The sequence below is a fragment of the Fusarium poae genome, chromosome 2 (genome assembly GCF_019609905.1).
Source record: "Fusarium poae strain DAOMC 252244 chromosome 2, whole genome shotgun sequence".
Lineage (NCBI taxonomy): Eukaryota > Fungi > Ascomycota > Sordariomycetes > Hypocreales > Nectriaceae > Fusarium > Fusarium poae.
The window spans coordinates 859,852-883,985 of NC_058400.1; the positions used below are offsets into that span (position 1 = coordinate 859,852).

A 24,134-nucleotide genomic window follows, 5' to 3' on the forward strand; every position below is an offset into this window, starting at 1 on the left:
TACTGTTAGATCGCGGCAATTACCCTTAGTTTGGGGTTGGCAATTGCCGAGAGTCAGACTAAGAAGACCAGCTTCTACGCGCGAATAATGGGTAATGGAAGGATGCGATTATGAGAATGTAAGACAGAAAACAAAAGAGATGGAAAAGAAAGGGAAAACAGAAAGACCCATGCCAAGAACGAAGCGGGAGGGACACGGACAAAGGTCTGGAAGTAGATTGTACATTGCACAGTTTGCCATGCGGCAAGGTCGCACAATATTGCTGAGTCTGGGCGGCGCAACAAAAGGTCACACACAATCTGTCTGACAATGGACAATCACGGCGGGTGTAGCTAGACCCTGAGAGGCTACTGAGGTGCCTTGTCTGTGTACCTAAGGGGCATCCCTGTCTCTATATCCACATCTCACCTCAGACCTTGTACACAGTCACATTGGCTGATGAACTAGTACTAAGTGAGTTAGATTTGTTATCAACGGCAGCCATCCTGAAGCGGCAACTCCCCGTTGACCCATGTTGCTTACTTTTGGACTCTTGGTGGCTTAGTTCCCTTCCCGTCCTACCCGGCATGAACACATACCACCAATGACAACAACAAACTCTGCCTTACATGAGCCGGAGTGAGTGAGATGGGATATTCCTCCTTCTGGTCATACCCCGGAGTAAGACACGGCTGAATATGTCCACCAATTTCTTTTGTGAAGCATCGAGGCTTCTTACATTAAATAATGTGCCCCAATTGGATGACTGATATTTGTGATACTACTCATACGGATTGTTTGAGGTTGTACGGCAGCTACTTACTGCATGTTTGTAAAAGGTAAGCAATATAAATATCCCTTACACGAGGATATTTCATCTTTGTGTCAACTTGCTAAGACAGTTTCACGACAGACAATGGATTTCAGCAAAAACATCACCTCACTAGGTGTGGGAGAGTATACGCCTGAAGGAGCTGGACTTGTTGCTGCCGGCGCCGTCATTTTCGTTCTATCATGTCTAGTACTACTCTCACCGAGAGACAAAATCCCAGTCATCAACAAATATCCTTATGATTGGCTCTCGATCAAGGCTCAGATAGCCTTTGTCACTAATGCTGATGGCCTCATTAAAGAAGGCTTTGCCAAGGTACGACAATGCTTTCCTTCTCCATCGTCTTTTTAAAACAAAGAGATACTAACAATAATCAGTTCAAAAACCCTTTTCGCATGATAACGTTGGTGGGAGACAGAATAATTCTCCCTGCCGACCATTTTGAATGGATTAGGCGTCATGGTCCCCAGCTTGATCACCAACCTCTAGTGCGCAAGGTATTGATTCTTGCCTTCCAGTCGTTCTGTGGGACGTTTACTGATATGTCCATGTCTAGGATTTCTTTGCAGGTTATGCTGGGTTTAATGGCACGGCAGCCATATCAGACCCAAACAAGCTTTTGGCCAACGTTATCAAGAAGAAGCTTGTTCAAAATCCTCGTAAGTCCAGCATTACCATCACCGTTGATTCAATCACACTGACTCGAGGCTTTTTAGATGTTAGCAAGCTTCACAACAATGTGCAGAAGGATATCCTGGCAGTTTGGCCCGAAGACCGTGACAGTACGTATCGATCATGTAGCTTGTATACTGTGAGCATGAACTGACAGCCAGCGCAGTGTGGAAAGCAGTCGACTGGGCCAAGGATGGTCTCAGCCTTATCAGCCGTATGTCCGCGTCCGTCTTCGTGGGCGAGGAGCTATCCCGCGACAAGACATGGCAACAAGTCAGTACCAATTACGGCATGACTGTATTCCTTGCTGCTCGCGCATTGCGAATGTGGCCACGATTCTTGAGACCCCTTGTACAATGGGTCCTTCCGGCTTGCAGAAATTGCAGAGCAGAAGTCAAGCGCGCGCGCGACGTGTTGGAAAAGAACATCGCGAAGAGAGCTGCTGATGGCAAAGAACATGACGATTCTATAACTTGGTTTAACGACATTGCGGCTGGTAAGAGCTATGATCCTGTCGCGGCTCAGCTTGGAATGTCTATGGCTGCTGTGGTGACTACCTCGGAGTTGTTGAAGCAAACTATCATTGAGATCTGCGCTCACGATCTGATTGCTCCACTTCGAGAGGAGATTGAAGCTGTTGTTCACGAGCATGGATGGTCTCCTGCTGCGTTGACGAATATGCGCTTGCTTGATAGTGTCATCAAGGAGACACAGAGAATGAACTCCGCTGTCATTGGTAAGTCGAAAACACGCTATATGCAGCATTACACACCAAGACGCTAACAGAGCATAGTCAATCTCGACCGTGAGGTCCTCTCGCCAGTCACACTACCCAACGGCCAGTACCTACCCAAAGGCACTGCTCTATCCATCTACATGTCACGTCTCCGTAGCCCTGAGGTATATGACAACCCAGACAGCTTCGATGCGTACCGATATGTAAAACTTCGTTCGCAGGGTGGCAAGTGGACATACGCTAGTTCTGCCACTTCTACGAGCGAGGATCATTTCGTGTTTGGTATTGGTAAACCTATTTGCCCAGGACGATTCTTTGCTGTCGCAGAGGTTAAGACGGCAATTGCTACCATTTTGCTCGACTATGATGTGCGATTAGCTGAGGGTTACACACCAAAACTGATGCCATTTGGCTTTGAATTGTTTGCTGATCCGGGGGTGAAATTGGAGGTTAAGCGAAGATCCTAGATTATTGAAATCATAAATACGAAGAATGTTTAAATATGAAGGATTTTCGTCAATATTCCAACAATAAATCCTATTCTATTCATACCCTGTAGCTTCGTCGTGAAGGTCATCATCACATATCGAGACTACCTTGTTCTCCAATGTATACCTACCATGTTTCAATGTTAGATACCTCAATATTCGAGTGAGATACAAACGTAAATTGAACATTCTTTATCATTGTCGTAAATGCGAGATTAACACAAGTGGAGGTATGTGCAGAGGCAGTGTTACTTTACTGCATATCTATCCTGTCGAATAAGCATGATAGAAGAGTTGTAAGCCAATAAGGACAAAGTTTTAACCGATTTGTGTAACTCCCCATCGCGCGTGCAAATCATGACATTAGCCTAATTGTGAAAACGATGTTTGAGATTTTTGCCACACGAAACCAACTCTCGACACAAGCGTTGATCCTCAAAAGAGCACATTTCCCACCCGCTCATCAATTATCATATCTGATAAGAAGAGAAAAAGTACATGATTAATAAAAAATTCTCATTTTCGTACTACTCATTGATGACTCCTCCAGTCAGACCAACAACTAGCAATCAATGCATGCCATTCCCACGTATCACATTGTTACCAGGATCGTCTCTGTGCCCTTTTTCTTCTTCTTTTTTTAGTGCACAAGTAAGCGGACTGTGGACAGGGCCGGCGCTGTCCGAAAATGGTCAAACACCGCTATAGCGCGGTCCGAGAATCCCACGAACACAAACAGAGTTAGAGGCAGTGCTCAGTCCCACTTTCGGGACTTTGCCGCATATTGCTAGCTATGGATAGGTAGTGCTTAGTAGATTCTTGGGGGGAGGCAGTTCAGTGGAGGGACACAATCGATATATAGAGTCTGTTGACATTGCCAATATGATGTAGCTTGTGGCATATCGTCAATTCTGAATCAATTCTGTTGAGATCGTCAACAATGGATGACTTCAATATAATCGCTCTCAAGCGTTTTGTAAGTCCATCCACGCTGCTGAGTCTTGCTGGTCTTTGGCTTGGTTATCGTGTCGCTCTCGCCCTTTACAATATTTCTCCTCTCCACCCACTCTCCAAGTTTCCTGGACCAAAGATTGCCGCTGCCTCTTATGTTTATGAAGCCTACTATGACTGGATCCTTCAAGGCCGTTATGGCAAGAGGATAGAAAAGATGCATGAGAAATATGGTAAGTACTTGACTAATGTTGGAAGAATCTGCGATACTAACTAACTTGTCTAGGTCCCATCGTTCGCGTTAGTCCTGATGAACTACACTGCAGCGATCCGTACTTTGCAGATGAGATCTACACTGGAAAGCCAGGTCGAAGTAAGTCTACCGAACTGAAACCTGTCAATGGACTCTTCCGCTCACATCTTTTCTTCCAGTCCGCGACAAGTGGGAGCATCATCTAAAGATTGCAGGTGCTGGCCCAGCCTCAAAAGCAACAGGCACAGCTGGACCTCACGAGCTTCATCGCAAGCGCAGAGCTGCCCATGCTCGTTTCTTCTCACGCGGACAGGTGCTTAAGCTCGAAGACGAAGTTCTTAGGTTCGCTGAGCTCTTTATCCAGAAAATGCTACGCTGGACAGGAAAAGAGGCTTTTGAAGTTAAGGGTGCCTTCAATTGCTACACCGCCGATGTCTTTTCTCAGTACGCGTTTGGAGAGCCCATGGGCTTTATCGCGCAGGAGGGCTGGGAGCCAAACTTTGGAACTTGGACTTCATCATTTTTGAAAACCACTTACATGAGTACGTTCCCACAGAAGCCTTTCTATCCTCTTATGTATACAATGGTACTAACTAGAAGGCGAACAGTGCGCCACAATGCGCTGGCTAGACGACTGGCTGATGTCCTCCCCATATTCGCTGACTATATGGGCGAGGATGTCAAGAGGATTATGCACCAGATGAATATAGTAATACCAGCTTACATAAAGACAGCTCTGGCAAATCCCGATGGAGGTCGAGTTTTCAATGAGATACTTAACTCCAATGTCTTGCCTGAAGAGGAGAAGAGCATGTTTCGTCTCTCGGGCGAGGGTTTCGTCTTTCTTCTTGCTGGAACAGAAACCACTGCCGTCAGTTCTCTCGCCTCAACTTACAAGTAGTATCTTTCCTTCTAACTCAACACAGGCTATCCTTACTGTTATGACATTTCACATGCTCCACCAACCGAAGATCTACGCTCGTTTGATGAAAGACCTTGAAGGCATTGACCCCAACAATCTTAAGTGGGCACAGCTCGAGCAGAGACCCTACCTCTGGGCCCTCGTTCAAGAGTCTTTGAGGCATCAGCCTGGCGCGGCAGGTCGATCAGCTCGTATCGCCCGTGAGGAGGAACTCTACTACAAGAGTCAAGATGGCAAGACGCAATATGTTATCCCTCGAGGCACACCTGTCAGCATGACAGCCATGATTAACCACTGGGATACCCGTCTGTTTCCCAACCCTGATGCTTTCGATCCTGAGCGATGGCTTCTGCCCGACGGCAAGCCTGATTATACATTGCAGAAATTCCTAATCTCTTTCTCAAAGGGGTCAAGAGTCTGCGTTGGAGAGAGGTGAGTTCCTTTTATTGTTTCCCCGTGATTAGTAAATTACTTTCATGCTAACCATTGTGTCTCGCAGTCTTGCCCTGTGTGAGGTCTATATCATGGCCGCCCTTATGGCGTTTCGAATTATTCCTAAAGCGGAACTGTTCGAGACTACGATTGAAGACCTTACATATGACCACGACTTGGTTGTATTGCAGACAAAGAAGGGACATATTTCGACTCGAATCAAGCTCTCCTGATTTACAAGAGATTATCAAGATTTAGACTTATCGTGTCCAGGATAAGAGAGCGATGCAGCGGTCACCACCATTCTCATCAGTCCTCAGACGAGGAGTTAGAAATGTACATAAGAATGATATACAACATTAAAAATATAACATTAAATGAATGCAATAGAGTTAACTTCAAAATACGAGAAAATCGCAATGATCGGATTGTCGAGCTATCAAGACATCACTATCCTTGAAACGGCCCCTCAAGGCTGCGATGGTGACGAAAGCCTTGTTTCATTCTATGTACCATTAGGTTTCTACCAAAATTTGACTTTGACAGTGCACAAGTACAAGATTCAAGTACGGGGTCAATGAGGTCGTTAACCCCGTCAACGGTAGCTGACTCACTCTTACAATCCTGTGATAACCAAGAAAAGTACGTCTACATTTCATCTGGTGAATCACTCGTATCCCATGGCCTAGTACCTTTGTGGCTACACAAGGGTTTCTCTGAGATTTGATCTGGGAGACATCCCCCAAACCTTTTAGATTGGCTACAGACTGCTAGGTTTCTTCACCATGAGTCGCTAGTTTGCACATATTCTAGTTTCACAAGTTTCTGAGGGTCTCCATCATTATCTCGTACTTACTGCTCTTTTGAATCACAAGAATAATCTTCGTGACGATTCACCACTGTAGCCAGCCTACTGGGGCTTAGGGTACAAAGATAAAGAGCATAAGAGCTATCATAAGCTGACCTACTAATTTCATCCCTCATGCTTCTAGCGGCCAATTCTTCTGACACCCTGAGGTCAGCATGTTACATGAAATGGAGTCGCCTGAGGGTTGGCTGCGTCTGCAGGTCATTGTTATTTGTTTCATTCTTATATAAGTTCCCAAAAGTCTATAAAATTGTCCTGAATTATGTAGTTCGTAAAAAATGTCATCCTCCGCATCAGGCTGTGCTAGCTTTCAACTTAACCACAACCTGTTCTGTCCGACCACTAGGTAGACTCATCATGCACGTATCCTTTGTCTATGGGCCTGTGGTTCCTGTTTGACAACTACGCGTGGCTTCGCGCTCTCCGTCAGGTACGGTCGCTGACGAGCGACCTCCTTGAAGTAACTCGGCCTTCCATCCTCCTCGACGAGTTCCAAGAGTCTGTCGGCCTTGAAGTCGATCGCAAGACCGCTGAGCCATTCTCCGTCTTCCATCAACGCAACGCTGCAATGCCACGGCGTCGTGAAACCACTTTTGGTGTTGAGCAAGCTGATTGAAATCTTGTGCTCTCCTGTAGACTGATGGATACTCAGACGCAAATGCTCAGGGAAGCGTGCTTTGACTGCTCCTGCAAAGGCCTGATTTGAGAGATTTTGTTAGCTACATAGTCTTGACGGGGGATCAGAATGACAAAGTAGTGAACTTTTAACTTACATATCCTCTGATCAAGAGCTGCTTAGCGAGATACTTCACATCCTTCCTGTACTTTGCCGAACTCTTGGCCGGGCCATAGATGTGCTGCAAGTCTGACTTGAGGAAGCGACAATACCCTTTGTATGTCCCAAGCGTGTCCATATTCGTGGCAATTTCGTGGTCAATGTCGAGATCGCCATCTCGGCCGTACTTGTTGAACAGGGTACGGCGGAAGTTGGTCGCGTTGGCAACGTAAGTGAGTTCATTGAGGTCGTTGGGTAGGTTCTTCACTGCGACCAAATCCTGAAGACGGGAGAATGCGAGATTGGAGAAGCCTTTACGCTCAGCCATGGCTCGTAGCGCTGAACCATAGCGCCACGTCTCGAGGTCGGTGATGCCTAGTAGGTCTAGATGAAAAAGAAGTGTCAGTGATGAGCCAGACGTTTTCTACTTCACTTTGAATGCGGTATGCAGAGGATGAACGAACCATTGTAAACGAGGCCATCTGAGATGATAGTCAACTGGGCACCCGGCTCGTAGAAATTGCCGATGGTGGCACACATGGTGTTCAGTCTGGAGAGTGATACTTCTTCAGCCTTGTCGGGAAGGTTACCCAGCACCTTTTCAACCTTGTTCGCCGACTTGAACGGGAATGCTGGCAAACACATAACCACTTTTTGTCTTGTACTGACAAAACGCGAGATGATGGCGAGAAATTTGGGTCTGCCTTTGTTGTGTAGTTCGGCGGTGCTGTCAAACTTGTTGAGAGAGTATTCTAGGATGACGTCCAGAATTCTTTCAGATGTCTCAGAGACTTTGGTTTCAGTCGAGTCTTCTGTTTTCTCATCTGTTGTGGGAGGACCTGTCATCTCGGTCCCGAGACTGGAGCTGGAGGATCTTGATCTTGTCGACATTGTGTCGTCGAACGAGACATCTGATCCAGCTGTGGCGATATCTGGTGTCTTCAACTTAGAGACGTCGGGTCCAGAGATATCGGCTTGGTTTGATGGGTTGTCTGTCATATTGGCAGAGGATTCTGGGTCAACGATAATGACATTATGGGCCATTGTGTTGGACTCTTCAGTGGTGTTTATAGTCTGGGTTGCTTTTGGTTCGAACTTATTGTCCTGTGTAGTCTCCGGTTCATCCACAATCTGATGAGGCATTGTTGAAGTTTGTTGAAGTTTACCTGCTACCAGACTATGGTGAGGCGTTTATAGTGATAGATAGTATTGATGTCCTGATTCAAGATGTCGGAGGGGGTTCTGATGGTCAATACTGATGGGCACGGGGACAAGTGTGAGTCACTAGGTCGTACTTGTACTAGGTTGAGAAAGCACTGATACAAGAGCACTTGATAGATGATGCCGTAATACAAAGTGAGATTGTCTGGATGATGTACCAGTGATTGTGTGTTGTCAAGTACCTGAATCACACACCTCCGACCGGAAATTGTCCCAAACTTTTTGAGGCTGTGAGATCTTGGGGGCTGAGACTTTGGCAAGGATGACATTCAGCTGACGGGTCCGGTACCATCTCACAGGATCATTACCCAGTTGGGTAAGTGTCTCGGCTGACGTGTGAACTAGGAGTATTTCCCTTTGGAGCGAACTGGATCTGGGCATTTCACTTACACCGAGCTTTCAGTCAACACCTTCGGCTGAGAAGTTACACGAGTAATCCGAGGGTTCTCGTCTCTATCATTACGAATCATGAAATCTGTCGTGGAGGCACGTGTATGTTGGTAGCACAAGGTCTTGGATGATCGCTTTTTCGGTACAACCACAACCAGACTGAGCTGATAGAAGTGAAGGGCGCAGTACAGCACCATCATGTTTATGCATCTTCTAGATTTAAGTGTAAAGGTTGCAAACAAGACACAAAAATGAGTTTCGTGCAATTTGATAATGTTAACAGAAGTTAAAATAACAAAGATAACGGACTATCATTAAAGTTCACGGAGTAATATCTCAAGAAGACCAAAACTCCTATCTACGTGTTCCTGCCATGTTTCTCCTACATTCCCTATCCCAGGAACTCAGCGAACTGTGTAAACTCTTCGTCATTCTTCATCGCTTCCAGTTCCTCGGGCAAGGTTCCCAACAGCAACTCGACTCCTCCATCCTCTCTTATCGGCAAGATGAACAAACTTCTGAAAGCTTTGTTCAGCCAATCCATCTGGACCCGCACTGCATCAGGTGCATCAAAGATGTTACCACCGAAAGCCCCAATATCCTTGGCTTGGAAGAGCATCATGTTATTGTAAAGCGAGTGTGGGCCGTCTTGAATACCTTGGCCTAGGAACGCCGTTGTGTGATTTCCAGGGCTGTTGTCCTGGATCGTATGTAGTAGGCCAAAGGCATCATGAACAAGTTCTTGATCAATGCGAGTACGTGCCTCACGGCAGACTTGGGCAATCTTATAAAGAGGTGTCTCGGAAGAGCAAAGTTCCGAGACGGGCATGTGCTGCCGGTTCATGATAACACTGTTGGCCATGTATGTTGGTGGCAGGTGTGCGCTGAAGTATGGTCGAACATCAGTAGGCATCTCGATGATGGAAGTGTCATCAGGGGAGGAGTTGTCTGGACGGCGACGAGCCCGGACGGCAGCTCTCCAGAAGAATGCTTGCAATACATCGGGGAGTGATAGCGATCCTGATCCGCTTTGACTCTCTGAATCAGCGGCTTCGATCATCTCGACACTCTTCTGCAGTTCCTTCAGTTTCTCGGCTGAAATAAGAAAGGTTGACACGTTTAGAGTGCGACCATCTGCCCGAGCCTTAGGAGGCCAGTGCTCACAAGGAGGCAGGCTAGGTGGTTCAGGCAGATTGCGAGATGAAGCTACCTTCTCAAGCCTAGGCTTCTTGACATGTCCGTCGGCTTCGGCCACATTTTTGCGCTTCAGAGCTGGGTCGGCATATGGCAAGAAGCCCCAAACCTTGGGGTCTATCTCATGCGCTGGCTTCGCAAAGCCCTCCACCTCGTACAATACAGATAGCATATCACGATTGAGACTCTCCGGGTGCAGCCACTCTGAAGTTGCAGACTGATTGCCCTGGATAAACTGACAGCTTTCTGCCCAAACCTTCAGTGCGATCAGGATGCCGATGCCATCAAGTGCGTGATGGTGAACATTGAACGCTAGTACGCAGCCACCCTTGATAAAGTTCGCCTGAATGTTGCACACATCCGCGGGCAGACTGGGAAAGGCGGGACATGTAGTCAAAAGCTCGTCGGGGTAAGCCGAGGTCAAGAAGCCAGAGGCTTTTTGCTCAGAGTAGGATGGGAGGACCGATGAGAGGTCGTTGAAGCGCAATTGTCTTGGCTCTTCCGAGGCAGTGATTCCCGAGGCTGTTGAGGGTACTGGAGGAAGACTGAGACGAAGGTCTCCCTTCTTGTATCCAATCTCATGCTCCGAGCAGGGTATAACCTTACCCGCAAGATCCGGTACAATCTCCATAGCGCGAGCTAGACCTTTCTGGAGTACTTTATACGCTTGCTCAAACGAGACGTCTGGGCAGAGGGGTATAAAGACATTGATGCCCTCATACATGTTACCGCCGAAAAGGTCCATTGGGCCGAGCTTCGAGGACAAACGAGTCTTGTGTTGGTTGACGAGTGCACTGATCTTGGCTTCCTGTGGATCTTGCTGCTTCTGCTCGGTTGGTGACGCAGTAACAGTGCCATTCGTCGTCATCGCTCTGCGCTCAGCAGCCAAACGCACGACAGTTGCTGCGATTGCCTCAATTGTAGGACGAGCATAGAAGTTCCTCGGTGAGAATTTACCTCCTAGTTCTGTAGCTGCTGCGATTGTCTTGGTAGCGCGGAACACAAGCAGCGAGTCGAACCCAAGAGTAAAGAGATCATCATCTACTGCAGCGTCTTTGACAGCGGGTACGATTGAAGCCAGTACATGCCGTATCGCACGAGCGGTAGAGTCCAAGGATGCTGTGTCGATGGTAAGCAACCCAAGCGCCGTAGTTCCATCATCACTGTCATCCTCTCCTCGTGACTGGTAGAAACGCTCAATATAGTCAGCGTAAAGAGCCATGGTAGCGCGACGCTTAATTGTGCGCTTATCAGTACGGATGAATGGCTTGTCCGCTTCAGAAAAGGCGATGTAGTCCCGATGCAACTGATCCTTATGTAGGGATAGCGAGTTGGCTCTCTCAATCACGGCCCAGATGCTGTTGAAGAGTGCTTCAGCGTTATCATCATCTCTTTTGATAGTTGGATCCTTCAGTTCGATCAGCAGACCTGCTTGTGGCTTGCCTGATCCAATCTGCAAAACCATTCAATTAGTATGATTGCAATTCGGTGAGTTTCTGGAGGGTCTCTGGACTTACCATTACACAGCCATCAACAGCTGGGTGGGTTGTGACAAGAGCCTCTGTATCAAGAGGCGAGATCTTGTACCCATTCGAAAGGACCACAACGTCATCGCTGCGACCGTGAGAGGCCCAAAATCCCGGCTTCGTCGGATGTGGAACATATAGATCCTTAAAGTTGAAACTGTCCACGTCCTGGAAGGTCTGGAAAAGACCCTGAAAAAGCTCTGCATGCTCATTGCGGTGAATCCACTGCTCATAAAGACCAGGTTCGACCATCTTGAAGTCAAAGCCTGACCAGGGGTGAAAGGCAAACCAGTGCCAGTCTTGTCTGTCCACCCACAGATTGCCGATGAATAGACCTTCTGAGGTGCCGGTCAGGTTCAAGACGCGAACAAACTCGTTCACTTTAGAGCCCAAGACACTGCTCACGGGTCCTGGGAGTTCACATATATTAGCAAACTGGTAGAAGCGGGGAGCATCGATATCTTAGGGCAAATGTCTTACCTCCTGAAGCACAGATGAATTTAGACCGACTCAACTTTGGCAAGATGTCGGGTGCTTCGCCAAGCTCATCAGTTAGCGAAGGAATCATGCTCCAGATGTCGATCTTGATGTGGTCTGCCAAAGACGATATGAGTTCGAGATTGGGTATCACGTCTCGAGGCCCAAGAACGCAATGTAACCCAAATAATGGCGCTATAACGACATCCATCAAGATTCCCGCTCCCTTGAATTCACAGTTAGCATCATACTGACTACTTCATACAGACATAGTTGACGGTAGGGAAAGGTCTCTTACATGGCTCATTGGAAATGTCGAGTACAACGTGTCACCGTCATCCCACCCTTTTGCCCAAGGCTCCATGCCTTCATGAGGAGGCAGCAGCCGGACAGCGTCCACAGTACCAATCAGCCCGTGTGTCCACTTGATGGGTTTCGACAGGCCTGTTGAGCCCGAAGTATGGAGGATGCAAAATGTGTCGTTGATGGCCTCTTCCCAGGTCTTTGTGTAGGGAAATGGCTTGACATTTTCCATCAAACTTTCATCTTCAGGAAGAAGCTCGCTCAGCTCAGGCAATTCCATCACTTGCATGGCACGTTGCTGTAAGAAGTCCTCTACCAACTGTGTTGGCCTCTCACCAGCGGGTTTAACCCAGATGTTGCAATCTGCGGCATCAAGAACGGCTACAGCGCCCTCGATGCTGTTCTTCGGAGAGAGGAACAAGGCCTATAGAAATATGAATGGTCAGACACGCATAGCTCGGTCACGCACATAATATGGGGAAGAAACCTTACAGTGTAATTGGCCTTGATACAGGCATACGTCAATAGGATCTGACGGAGATCATCTGGAAGTCGTATCGTCAGTTAAACGGCTCTGTCACGGGGGCTTGGAATTGTCGTAAAGGCAGTACAAGTGCCTAGAGATCATAATCCAATCCCCAGACATTTCGTATTTAGTTAGAAACAACTTACGAGGCCCAATATAACCCACGGAGCGGATCTCTGAGGTTTCTCCCAACTCTCGCTGAAGTAGCCAGGCTGTCTTGTCTACCGCTCTTGTAAAAGCACGAGCGGATACATGGCGGAATCCCTGGGACAGGTCTGAGGATTTGGCCCAGGAGTAGATGATACGATCAGGCTCAGCAGAGGCGAGATCGTCCAGAATTTGGGGGATCAATCTGTTGCCGATGGTTGCCCGCTTTGTTCTGCCGACAGCCATATCTACCTACTAGTATGAGCACGAGTAAGATCGGACTACAGTTGAGGTGGAGTCAAAGTGTATGAACTAGTACGGCAAAGAACAGTGACAAACTTAGTTATGACAATGAAAGAAGGTCTCAAGTTGGACAAAACGAAAACTTGCAACACCGGAGACTTCAAAAGCTAGAAATATATTTGAGATTCAAACCAAGCAAGTATGTATGTGTACAATATCCTGCGTAAATGAACGACTGGTGCTATTTGGAGATATAGGACGTTCCAATCTCTTACTAACACTACATCTACCGAATAAGGCTGACTGGCAGAGTCCCGAAAGAGTAGTTTACCTACTTATTGCTGACAACCCGATAGACCAGGACCATTGCCTAGGTTGGTTAGTCGCCTTGACGGGGGTGGACTACCGGGGCACCTAGGATGATTTCCCCTTTTAGCCATAGTTCCATCTGACAGTAAGACCGGGATACCCGGATTCACAGCCACCATTAATACATATTAAGGGACCGTTCAGGATGCCCCCACACATACCTACAGGGGGTATCAAGCTGTCCGACTCCCCGAGTAATGGTTGCGGATTACCCTGAACTTGTAATAAACTGGATCAGGAAGTTGACCAATTCACGATTTGAGTCAGGTAAAGACAAAACAAAAAAGAATGAAAGAGACACGGTACTAGGGTAAGGACAAATCCCCAGTTACGAAATGTAAAAAGGGACTTGACTTGTCCCCGTGCCATTTGGTCATTCCACAAACCACCAGATACTTTACTGTACAATTTGATTCAGATTGCTCGCCTAAGTACAACATGAGACGTTATAGCAGTGCCTTATGTGATTTTCTGTTCCCTTTGCAAACTCGACAAGAAAACAGTACTATTGACCACTCTACTACATTTATCTTACATTCGGGTGAGACGAGAAAGGCAACTCTGAATCCACTAAAGTTCTTTGTCTATTGTCATGTCTTTCAATTTATACCAAACTTGTCATCATATTTGAGAATCTAACCCTCAAAGATCTATCTATGCAGATCTAAATAAAACCGAATGACTCAACATGCAGTGAACGATGATTGCTAATAAAAAGGTACCAGTCCAAGCCCATTTCTTAGCGTCTGATAAAGCGCAGATCGTAAGCCGGTGGCGTCAACATGAACTGTTCCGAACCAGTAGATGCCCTAATCTTAGCCTGCTCTTGGGTCTCACCCGGCTCAGCCACAACCTCCCACCGGTAGTTGAGAATCGTGTGTGCTAGGAAGCACACCATTGTCACCTCAGCAAAACGCTTACCAATACACTGACGTGAACCAGATGAGTAGCCGATGAAGTCCTCGTAGGAAACCTGCACAGATAATGTCAGTACCTGATCCAAAACTGTCTTTTTCCTCTAAGCAGGGAGTGAGATAGACTTACGGCCACCTTTTTGTTACCATTCGCATCTTCAGTCTCACGAATATGACGTGCCGGGTTGTATGTTGCTGGGTTCTCCCACTTGAAAGGATTGACTCCAAATGCCGCTGTGTCGAGGTGCACGCGTGTGCCCGCAGGAATGGAGATAGTGTGGTGTTGCACCTTGGCCTCAGCTGGGTTCTCGCCATCCCAGGTTGTGTAGCTGAGTGTAGTGTTACGTGAGGCCACACGTGTCATCTGCATAGCTAAATCGCGCATACGAAGGGTCTCGACAGTAGCAGCAAGGATCAGAGGGAGATTTGACATTTCCTCATAGGCGAGATACTTCAGTGGTTTCGCGCCGTCCAGACCTGAAGCCTCATCCAAGAGAATAGTGTTCACCTTGCTGACCTCTTCATAGAGCTTTTCTTGCCAGTCAGTGTTCTTGGCGAGCAGTGATAATACCCAAGTCAGTGTGTGCGAGGATGTTTCATGACCAGTTCTGAATTGTGTTAGTTACATGATACATATCGAGAGCCTTGTGAACTTACACCATGAAGGAGAAAATGTTGCCCTGGACCTCTTTGTCTGATAGACCGACATTGGGCGCTAAATATCCCTTCTCGAGCCTCTCGGCCTTTTCCACGTCGTTTTGTGAATCAACAAGCGCATCGATGAGGTTTCTGTACTTTCTTGTGCGGCCTTCAACCTCAGTTGTATCTTTCCTTTCTTCGATTCTTCGCCTTGTCTCAGCCTGGGCATTCTTAATATGTGCGACAAGAGATCGCTGCGCCCAGCCAGCACGACGCAAGTACGACGAGGGACTCCATTCCAAGAACCAGAGTGGTAGCACAGTCTGCACAAATGGTGAGTCCCATACCACTTTCAGTGTCTCGGCAAATGGCATCAACTCATTATTTTGGCGCTGTGTCTCCTTGGCTGGGTCCCAGGGGATATCAATGTCGAACCAGGAAGCACCAATGGCACCGAGTGTGACCTTGAGCATGGTTGACTTCATATCTCGTACGATGGGTGCAGTCTCTGAGTTGGCAGCCACTGGATAGATGCCCTCTTCACGGAGCAAAGTGCGCCACATGTTGCGCATGTTGTACCACCCATTTTCCATGAGTTCGTTGTTAAACACTGCTTTGACAACACGTTTGTGCCTCTCATGCTGAGCACCATTCTGTGCCGAGGCAAGTTGCAGTCCAAAAGTGTTGAGCATGCGATAGCGAATCTTCTCAAGAGGTTTGAGGAAGATGTCACCATTGCGACCAATTTCACGAAAGATCTTTGGTGATCCAAAGAGGTAGGCAATGCCATTAGGTGATGTCTGGTAATATAATTCAGTACATGTTCTTTCTATGAGAAGTCAAGGGTTACTCACGGCCTCGGTAATCACAATCATATCGCTTCGCGCATCAGCGAATTTCTTGAAGGGATCCTTCAGAGTAAGCTTTTCCATGGGTACCAAGACTGGAATGCGAGGATACCATGAGCGCACAACGGACTCGAAGAGCATGATACCGCTATGGATCGCGGGGTGGCCATTACGGCGGACCTTGAGGACTGTGCGCGCGTATGTCGCGAGCCAACGCAGCAGAAAAACAAAGGATACGCCGATGGCGCTGATGATCAAGATAGGAAAGGCCATGATGAAGTGAAGAATGAGACTTGTCTCAGTGACAGCAGAAGGGAATTAAGTTGCACCTTCAGAAGTAATCAACCAGAGTCAATCCCTCTGAGGCTTTTGTAGAATAGCTTCGGATCGTCCAAAAACGATCTTTTTGTAGTACAGTCAAGTCTAATTACTAGACTAGCAGGAACTGGAGTTACCCAAGTCGAACCCGAGTGTTTGTACTTGCACCTTATATCGAGATACAACTAGATCGATCAATCTCTCGTGAAGCGCTGATAAATACGGACATACTCAAAGCAGTGCTACGTCTCAGCCTCGTCAGCCTGTACTATGCTTATGCTACTTCTAGCTGTAAGCTGTCCTACCACTGGCGCGGAGGTATACCCGGAGCGTCAATATGGATAAGACACGGCGGGGTCAAAGTAGCGATGCGGAAGTCATCCCAAAGTGGTAAGTGTCCACCACAATGAGGTGTCAGCCCAACTACTTGTCAGCAAGCATGCACATCTGATTCCCGAAAACTACGAGGTTGTATTCCGTCTTATTGCAGAATCCCTACTCAAGGCAGGCGCCGAAGGTCATTCAGTACCATGCTATGCATGTAAGAAGCCCTGATGGGTACGTACAGTGACCGGACTCGGGGAGTTGACTCGGGGAATGGTCGCGGAGGGTATAACCGTAGATCTTATTGAAACTTTACTGTTGAAGATAGTTTCACTCACTCGTGTGGCTATAATATAATATCATCTCTGCGCAGGATAAGGCTTTTAATATTCTATTCGTGTGTGTTTTACTAAATATCTTTCTTTTATTTCTTTCATCCAGTGGTGGTCCTTCTATCCAGTCCGTAAACTCCGTATAACCCACATTGTAGCGAAATGATATCTCAAGGAAAGCCGCGAAATGACAGGGAGATGGCCAATTTGTTAGACCTCTTCCGCAGAGCCTGAACCAGCCTCTCATGCCAAGGCCACCCGTTTGCGCTTATTGTTCCCTCCGCTATATTGATCAGATTGCCGAGCCTTGCGACGCGGGATTTGATCAAGCTAATAACAAGTTCCTGCTCATCCTCGTCGTCGATCTGCCACGCACCCACCCCACTCTGCAGCCCGTTGGACGAGGCAGACAAGGATTGATCCGAGCGCGATGATGATGTCAAAGTGGCCTGAATATCAACGGCAGCCGCATTCCCGTTACAGCTGACTGTATTCATGTCATCGTCGTTTTTGGTGCAGACGAAGCGCTCGACAGCTTCCAGACTTGTCAGAATGCGATCGCATATGGTAATGATCAGCATAACAAAGTCTGGGCGAGACCAGCAGGTGCCGCATCGGGTAAGTGAGTCGCAACGGAGAAGTACCGTCTTTTGGCGTTTGAGAATTGTTTGTTGCGTGATAAGGGACGTTGGTGAACTGTATGCTGACCCTGACGCTGAATCTGACCATGATGGTCCAGAAGAGTATGAGGATCCCGCTGACGAAGACTTGGGACTTGATGTCGTTGATGGGCCAGCGATTGGATCTCCCCAAACGAGCTGAACCTGCAAAGCCTCGTATATGGTAACAGCTGTCATCATGCAGCCACAAGATGACGTTGCTGGGATGGACGTGGGGTTGAAAACGGGCTCCGAGTCTGACGGTGTTGAGGAATGAGTTGTAGTAGGCCGAGCCTCAGTTGTCACCTTGTTCCTGTCTCGGGCACTGTGGGGGGCCATTGCTGCAGTGATGCGTGACTCATCCATCAGAAAGTCCATCTGATCAACTCCAAATTCGAAAATGCTATCTGCTGACGACGACGAGTAAACAGATGTGTGATTGTTCTGCTTACTGCTGTCTCCTCGAGCAGTCAACGCTTCGGCAGTAATACCGCGGCCTGCGTGAATCTTTTCAGCAGGTATAGGCATACTGTTAAAGAAGTCCCTGGCGGCTGCGGGCTCAAATTGTGGAAAGACTGCTGGAATTGATCCAAGAGGGTCTGGGAAGAGTGCATCGTTGAAAATTAGTTGCTGTGCATCTTCTAAGCTCATATCTGGCCCTGTTGTGTTGTTGTTGCTATCCTGAAGCGATGGCTTTGAGACTGTTGTGGCTCTCAGTTGCTCCTTAGGTGATGATGGTTGTGTTGATAATGGCGATGATTGTCGTATTGTCTGCATTCTAGACCAGCGCTTGTGCATTCTTGCCTGATTTGACTGCTTGCTGGCGACTGTGTTGCTGTCGCCATCCTCATCCTCGTTGTCGTTGCGTGATTTTGAACCACCACCAGCGCCGCTTGGCCTGCGCCGTCGAGGCCTTGAGACAACCAAGTACTCGCATTTTTGGTTCTTTGCAACGCATAGCATACAGCCATTCTCGCCACTAACACACTTGGACTAAAGGGAACGCAAATGTCAATGAGTTTCATAGTTATCAAGTGAAAATGAGAATTGGAAGGGAAAGAATGGTCTCTACGGTTTATCGAGAAAGACTGAACAATGTGATGAATGGTCGCGATACTACCTACCTTCTGTAAACGGCATCTCTCACAGGCGGTCCGCATTGACATCCTGTCCTTGTCAAAGGGCGGGGCAATCTCCACGCTGAGGAGACGGTCTCCATCTCCAGACGTTTGCCGCAGTGTACTAAACATAGTGATCTGCAGTTCCGATTTCCTGGATAATCCAGAAGTAGCACGAGAATATAGCAAACAAACAGAATCAGTAGTTTTGACAGCCAAAGGAGTCCAGCCAGGTCGGGTTTACAATTATATACCGAAGGATGGGTAGCGAAGTGTCATGTCCGCCTTTTGGGAATTTTTATTTTTGTACTACCTTCCCCATGCTCTCTCGCCCCTGGACGTTTAGCCGAGCTTACAATAGCGAGGCAGAAGACTGGCTGACTAGTCTAGCTTGCAACTTCTGAAGGATCATGAATAATAAAGTCTCAGTACAGCATACGCCGTTTAACAGCACTAAGTGTCTCGTACAGCCCACAAGGGTTCACCATAAGTACAAGCCTTTGCCGCAGCGGAACTTAACACAGCCAATTAAAGAAAGGGACGATACTAGGCTGAAGAGTAAATTCAGCTAATTCCATTGGCTTATCTGTTTCATCCCAGGATCTGCATTCTAGGCCTTGGGGGGCTGTACTTGTAGATTATCATCACCTTCCAATTTCCATCATGATCCTTCGGAATCCGGAAATAGATTGCCTTAAGGGGAACTAGTTAGCTAGTCTACCTAAGTTCCTAGGGCTAGCGGGCCCACCCGAATTAAATCCCCTATCTCCATCTTGTACCTCAGTAAGCACTAGGCCACAAGTACATTACTCTCGGCATCCTTCTTCACCATCATTTGGCTGCCTATCGCATCTGAGGCTAGGTATACGACTATAGAGTTTCGTAGTGCTTTGTCAGGGTCTGACTGGATCTGATCGGACCCTGCAGAACGGAACAGATTTCCCGTTCACCTCACGTCAGCTTACCGGAGTCTTCATTCTTACCATCGTGCGGCATTTGTTATGTCCAGGACCAATAGTGAGCAACCGGATCTAGGCTCAATGGGAGTAGTTCGTGCTTATATACGGCCAGGGCGTGTCGGTGGCTTGTTGCACATGCCAGCACATAAACGGTTTCACAGCCCTACCCATCTCCGTGGTGGCGGCATGTTTCCTAATCCAGACATCAGAGCTATTCTAGATCTGTATGGGTATGATTCTTGGGTGGCTGACACAAGCTTCAAATGCAATAAAGAGTAGAGTTGATGCTACAATGTACAATGCTTTCAAATATCAACGTATTTAAGAGACGCTTATAAACTTAACTTAAATTCTTACACTCAATATAAAACAATCACACCTCACTAAAAAATAACATCATGGTTAAGTTCGACAGTGGCTCCGAGTCCGAGATGACTACCGGGGACGACATTTATATCGACACCATACATGAAGTCAAACCCAAGATGAAGAACGGAAACGGTGTCTATAACGAACCCAAACATGACCAGTTCAAGGACCGTGATGAGATGGAGGTTCTCATACTTCCTGACCTCTTCTCCTCCTTCATGTCGGTCCCAGCCCGTGAGAACCCACACTACGCCAGCGTCAAAGCAGACGCTGATGATTGGATATGCTCGTACGTTACCACTGCACAACAAAAAGATATTCCCTGATACTAATAATGGTTCTTAAGCGTGATCAACGCCGATGCTGATTGGACCAACAAAAACAAACGTGTTGACTTTACATATCTTGCAAACATCTGGGCCCCTGACTGCAGTGCCTTTGCCTTGCGCACGTCAGCCGATTGGAACTCATGGGCCTTTCTTTTCGACGACCAGTTCGATGAGGGCCACTTATCCAATGACTTGGAGGGCGCCATAAATGAGATTGCCAGGACGCGTGAGATCATGGAGGGTACTGCTCCACGGTACACCGTCGACTCAGAGCACCCCATTCGCTATGTATTCCAGACATTGTGCGATCGCATCAAGCAAAGCCCAGAGGGTATGTTCGTTGGAAAGCCAACTTCAGAGCGCTTCTACAAGCGATGGAAGTGGGCACATGAACTCTATTGGGAGGGACTGGTCGACCAGGTTCGAACAAACGTTGAGGGTCGACAATACACACGTCATCCCGAGGAATACATGGCCATGCGTCGAGGCTCACTCGGCGCCTATCCTGCTCTTGTTAACAATGAATGGGCCTACGGTATTGACTTGCCCGAGGAGGTAGCAGACCATCCTTCTGTATTCGAAATCATGGTCATCATCAGCGACCAGATCCTATTAGTCAACGATATCCTCTCCTACGAGAAGGACCTTCGCCTTGGAGTAGACCACAACATGGTCCGTCTACTCAAGGCCAAGGGATTGACAACCCAGCAAGCCATAACCGAAGTCGGACTCTTGATCAACAACTGCTACAGACGTTATTACAGAGCACTATCAAAGATGCCTTGCTTCGGCGAGGAGGCTGACCGCGCACTGCTTGGCTTTCTCGAGGTCGAGAAGAACCATGCTCTTGGCAGTCTGCTCTGGAGCTACAAGACGGGTCGTTATTTCAAGAGTAAGGAGGATGGTGCTCGGGTTAGAAAGACACGAGAGTTGTTGATACCAAAGAATTTGGCCGCTTTGTAAGATTCCAAGCGAGTCTAGATAAGATGGTGGTGGATTTCCTATAGTTTAGTCTAGATTTCAGCATTTTCATTTAGATAATCTAAGAGCACAGTACGGTTGTCATCAATGGATCTTCTCTTCCCTGCACTTGTCTCTGCCGATCAACCTGTCTCATTCTTTGAGCATCTATTGTGAGGATGAAGTGGCCCATACCTAGATACATTTGAGGTGGGCCTTGGAATATTACAAACATCTGTCGATAGCAAGCTAAATGGAAAAGTGATTAGGTCACTTTATGTTACTTAGATCAGACTTATTTTGTTATTTACTCTTGGACTTTGGGACTTGAAATGCTAGATTCTCCGATATCATTACATAGGCTTCATAGTAATAGATGTCTTGATATGATCATGAACAAAAACTAACAACACAACAAACATCTGTGATGAACTCCTCCCACTATCAACGTTTTGCACCCGCCATCACAGCTGCGTGAGCATTCTCAACAAACTTCCTGAACCCTCCAGCCAATTTATCACAATCTTTCAATTTGTTTTCCATATTTTCGTTGATCGCTTCCGCATCAGCTGGCCATTCATCTGTAGCAGGATTAAAGGCTTCTGGCAAAAGTTTTCCCGCCTCTTTTACGGCGACCATGAGGTCTTCATAATCACAGCTTTGAAGCTCGGCCTATTCTAGTTGTAAGAAAGGATCATGAGGAAAGGTGTTTGAGTGATTGACCTTTGCGATTCGTGCGTAGTTGGCTGTGAAGCGCATGGCTTCAAAGGCTGGTGTTGAGTTCAAGACATTGTTAAAGTCCCTGGCAACGGAGGCGCCGCTTGTCTTCTGACTAGATTTATTCGGAGTGTCCATTTGTTCGGCTGATTAAGGCTTTGTGGTTCAGTAATCGATGTTTAATGAAGGCAGGTTGAGATGTTGTTGTAGAGTGATATTTTAGTGTTGAAACACTTCACGTGTTGTCTCAGCCTCACTAGGCTGACTCTTGTCAAAATCTCGAAACATTGTCCGTGAACAGATGCCTACCATGACCTTGGACATGCTAGGTCACTTACGTTTACCATCAGTTCACTAGTAGTAAAGACTTTACATACAATTGCCAACCTTTCAATAGACGAATTGTTAAACGATGTGCTCTTGGTGCGCGATCTGAATCCTGGGTCAAAAAGAATTATATTCGAGATAGAAGTATTAAATAGCTATGTACAGATCGGAAGACTAATGAATAACATTTTAAGCAATAGGGCTGGACTTGGTGGGGTTGCAGGCCTTGTTGACAAAGTTGGAAGTACACTCAGGACCATCATTGCGCTCCAGCCAGTAAGCAGGCAAGTCAAAGAAGCAAACAGGGATGTTGTTGAAACCCAACTTGTCCAAGTCAAGACCCTCCGCTCCGCTGGTAGCACAGTCAAGAATGGCACGGTAGTAAGGATCTCTGTTACCAAGGCCGTACTTGGCCATGTTGGCGTAGATATCTTCGGGTGCCTCATCGTACTTTTCACCGTAAACACCGTGCTCATCAAGTCTAGCGATGTAGAAGCAGTAGCTCTCACTATCCCTCAAGTTCATCCATTGACGACCGGTAGCATAACCGCAGTCTTCCTGGCTTCCGATACGCTTGTCGGCGACGAGGCGGAGGTTGGCAGCCTTCATGACGTTGTTGGCAATCTTGGGCTTGATGTTTCCGGATATGGCGTTGATGAGATTCTGGACGGGTTGACTTCTGTCGCTGAGGAGGAACCAGCCACCGTTGAAGAACTTGGTAATAGGCGAGTGGATCCAGGGGCCGTACTTGCTGGAGGCAGGAAGGGTGTTGAAGAGGTCTGGGGACTCGCCTGGCAGGAGTGTTCCTGTAGCCAGTCTCATGGTCTTCTTGAGCTTATCAGATGTGGCCTGAAAGATGTCACCCAGGGCAGATGAGATGGTGGCTTGGTCAATCTCCTCCGGTTTTGTCTCTTCGGCGATGATGTCGAATACACCGCCCATAATGTCGAAACCGGTAGAAATGCCCTCTCCCTGTTAAAGTTAGTATATTTCCATGTCAATTCGAGATAACTCGTTACTTACAGCTCCAGGGACGAGACCACCAATGGTGCTTCCTAATCCAACAGCAGCAGAGAGCCACTTCAAGACATCTTCAGTCTTATCCTCGTTACCTCCAAAGTCTTTGACCATCTCGCCGATCTGAAGGCTGGTGATAAGAGTCTGCTTAACCAGTTCGCCGTGAAGCATCTGGAACTTGCTATGCATACCCTTGATAGCTTGAAAGATCCAGTATGACGTTCTGCCGATAGGATCCTTCAAGGGGTCACCAGTCGTACCGAACTTGTCAAAGTGTTCCTCGCAGTCTGGCGCACCCTGGGGCAAGCAATCGCTATCAATAAGACCACAGCCAGACATGCCGAGGTTCCCACTTCCATTGTTGATTGCGTGCTCCAGGTTGAAGAGCCAGTTGACCTCATGTTCTGTCAATGTCAGTTGAGTTGTCTATAGTACAAAAGTGAAGGAAGAAACCTACCCCATTGTCCCATGATTTGAATGTCGAGTTCATCGCCAGCACCAGTCTCCTCCCAGACCTGAGAAGCACCCTCCGCAGTTTCGAGAAGCCATGCTTTGTCGTTACAGAGACTCTCTTTGGTATCCCATGGGTATTCGCGCTTGGCGATGCGCGCGGCGTTGGCAGTTGCCGCGAGGGCTAAGAAAGCAGTAGAAGACTTCATGGTGTAGTTTCAAATGAGTGAATGAGTAAGTCAATGAATGAATGAATGAATGAATGAGCGAATGAGTGAGTGAGTGGTGATGGTAATTATCGGTGGCTACACCACAGCTTTATATCAGGTTCCAAGGTCATGGCATTGCTACAGAAATTCAGGATGACTGTCTGTAACATGCTAATTTAGACTTTCAGCCTTAGTGAATCCTACAAGCAAGGGCAGTATGTTGGTCCATGTTGCGATCAGTGCCTCGATGGTTTAGATAAGCGTCTAGATAAGGAATATTCGCGTTGGATGATGTTTCCCAGGGCTATGATCGACGAGCAAGTCTTGATCGGGAAGTGTTG

At 47.4% G+C, this 24,134-nt stretch overlaps 9 protein-coding genes across 9 annotated transcripts; 3 read left to right on the forward strand and 6 right to left on the reverse strand.

Moving 5' to 3' along the window:
• Positions 1 to 895: 895 nt before the first annotated feature.
• FPOAC1_004204 (uncharacterized protein) lies at positions 896 to 2,686 on the forward strand (the record flags this gene model as incomplete). The annotated part of the gene is made up of 6 exons (XM_044848758.1): positions 896 to 1,126; positions 1,189 to 1,308; positions 1,368 to 1,470; positions 1,528 to 1,593; positions 1,650 to 2,219; positions 2,277 to 2,686. 6 exons carry the CDS (start codon positions 896 to 898, stop codon positions 2,684 to 2,686), a joined length of 1,500 nt encoding a protein of 499 aa, XP_044707468.1.
• A 961-nt stretch (positions 2,687 to 3,647) lies between these two features.
• Positions 3,648 to 5,498, forward strand: FPOAC1_004205 (uncharacterized protein; the record flags this gene model as incomplete). The annotated part of the gene is made up of 6 exons (XM_044848759.1): positions 3,648 to 3,891; positions 3,945 to 4,031; positions 4,091 to 4,453; positions 4,520 to 4,782; positions 4,838 to 5,265; positions 5,333 to 5,498. 6 exons carry the CDS (start codon positions 3,648 to 3,650, stop codon positions 5,496 to 5,498), a joined length of 1,551 nt encoding a protein of 516 aa, XP_044707469.1.
• Positions 5,499 to 6,488: 990 nt separating this feature from the next.
• On the reverse strand, positions 6,489 to 8,051 carry FPOAC1_004206 (uncharacterized protein; the record flags this gene model as incomplete). Its single annotated transcript, XM_044848760.1, has 3 exons — positions 6,489 to 6,830; positions 6,907 to 7,292; positions 7,373 to 8,051. The coding sequence occupies 3 exons, from the start codon at positions 8,049 to 8,051 to the stop codon at positions 6,489 to 6,491; spliced, it is 1,407 nt and encodes a 468-aa protein (XP_044707470.1).
• An 859-nt stretch (positions 8,052 to 8,910) lies between these two features.
• Positions 8,911 to 12,938, reverse strand: FPOAC1_004207 (uncharacterized protein; the record flags this gene model as incomplete). Its single annotated transcript, XM_044848761.1, has 6 exons — positions 8,911 to 11,166; positions 11,231 to 11,649; positions 11,720 to 11,942; positions 12,015 to 12,443; positions 12,512 to 12,564; positions 12,692 to 12,938. 6 exons carry the CDS (start codon positions 12,936 to 12,938, stop codon positions 8,911 to 8,913), a joined length of 3,627 nt encoding a protein of 1,208 aa, XP_044707471.1.
• A 1,105-nt stretch (positions 12,939 to 14,043) lies between these two features.
• Positions 14,044 to 15,978, reverse strand: FPOAC1_004208 (uncharacterized protein; the record flags this gene model as incomplete). Its single annotated transcript, XM_044848762.1, has 4 exons — positions 14,044 to 14,277; positions 14,349 to 14,826; positions 14,876 to 15,657; positions 15,712 to 15,978. The coding sequence occupies 4 exons, from the start codon at positions 15,976 to 15,978 to the stop codon at positions 14,044 to 14,046; spliced, it is 1,761 nt and encodes a 586-aa protein (XP_044707472.1).
• An 871-nt stretch (positions 15,979 to 16,849) lies between these two features.
• On the reverse strand, positions 16,850 to 18,588 carry FPOAC1_004209 (uncharacterized protein; the record flags this gene model as incomplete). The annotated part of the gene is made up of 2 exons (XM_044848763.1): positions 16,850 to 18,331; positions 18,463 to 18,588. 2 exons carry the CDS (start codon positions 18,586 to 18,588, stop codon positions 16,850 to 16,852), a joined length of 1,608 nt encoding a protein of 535 aa, XP_044707473.1.
• A 1,225-nt stretch (positions 18,589 to 19,813) lies between these two features.
• On the forward strand, positions 19,814 to 21,076 carry FPOAC1_004210 (uncharacterized protein; the record flags this gene model as incomplete). Its single annotated transcript, XM_044848764.1, has 2 exons — positions 19,814 to 20,073; positions 20,131 to 21,076. The coding sequence occupies 2 exons, from the start codon at positions 19,814 to 19,816 to the stop codon at positions 21,074 to 21,076; spliced, it is 1,206 nt and encodes a 401-aa protein (XP_044707474.1).
• Positions 21,077 to 21,517: 441 nt separating this feature from the next.
• Positions 21,518 to 21,928, reverse strand: FPOAC1_004211 (uncharacterized protein; the record flags this gene model as incomplete). Its single annotated transcript, XM_044848765.1, has 2 exons — positions 21,518 to 21,745; positions 21,797 to 21,928. The coding sequence occupies 2 exons, from the start codon at positions 21,926 to 21,928 to the stop codon at positions 21,518 to 21,520; spliced, it is 360 nt and encodes a 119-aa protein (XP_044707475.1).
• A 378-nt stretch (positions 21,929 to 22,306) lies between these two features.
• FPOAC1_004212 (uncharacterized protein) lies at positions 22,307 to 23,793 on the reverse strand (the record flags this gene model as incomplete). The annotated part of the gene is made up of 3 exons (XM_044848766.1): positions 22,307 to 23,089; positions 23,141 to 23,538; positions 23,592 to 23,793. 3 exons carry the CDS (start codon positions 23,791 to 23,793, stop codon positions 22,307 to 22,309), a joined length of 1,383 nt encoding a protein of 460 aa, XP_044707476.1.
• Positions 23,794 to 24,134: the final 341 nt, after the last annotated feature.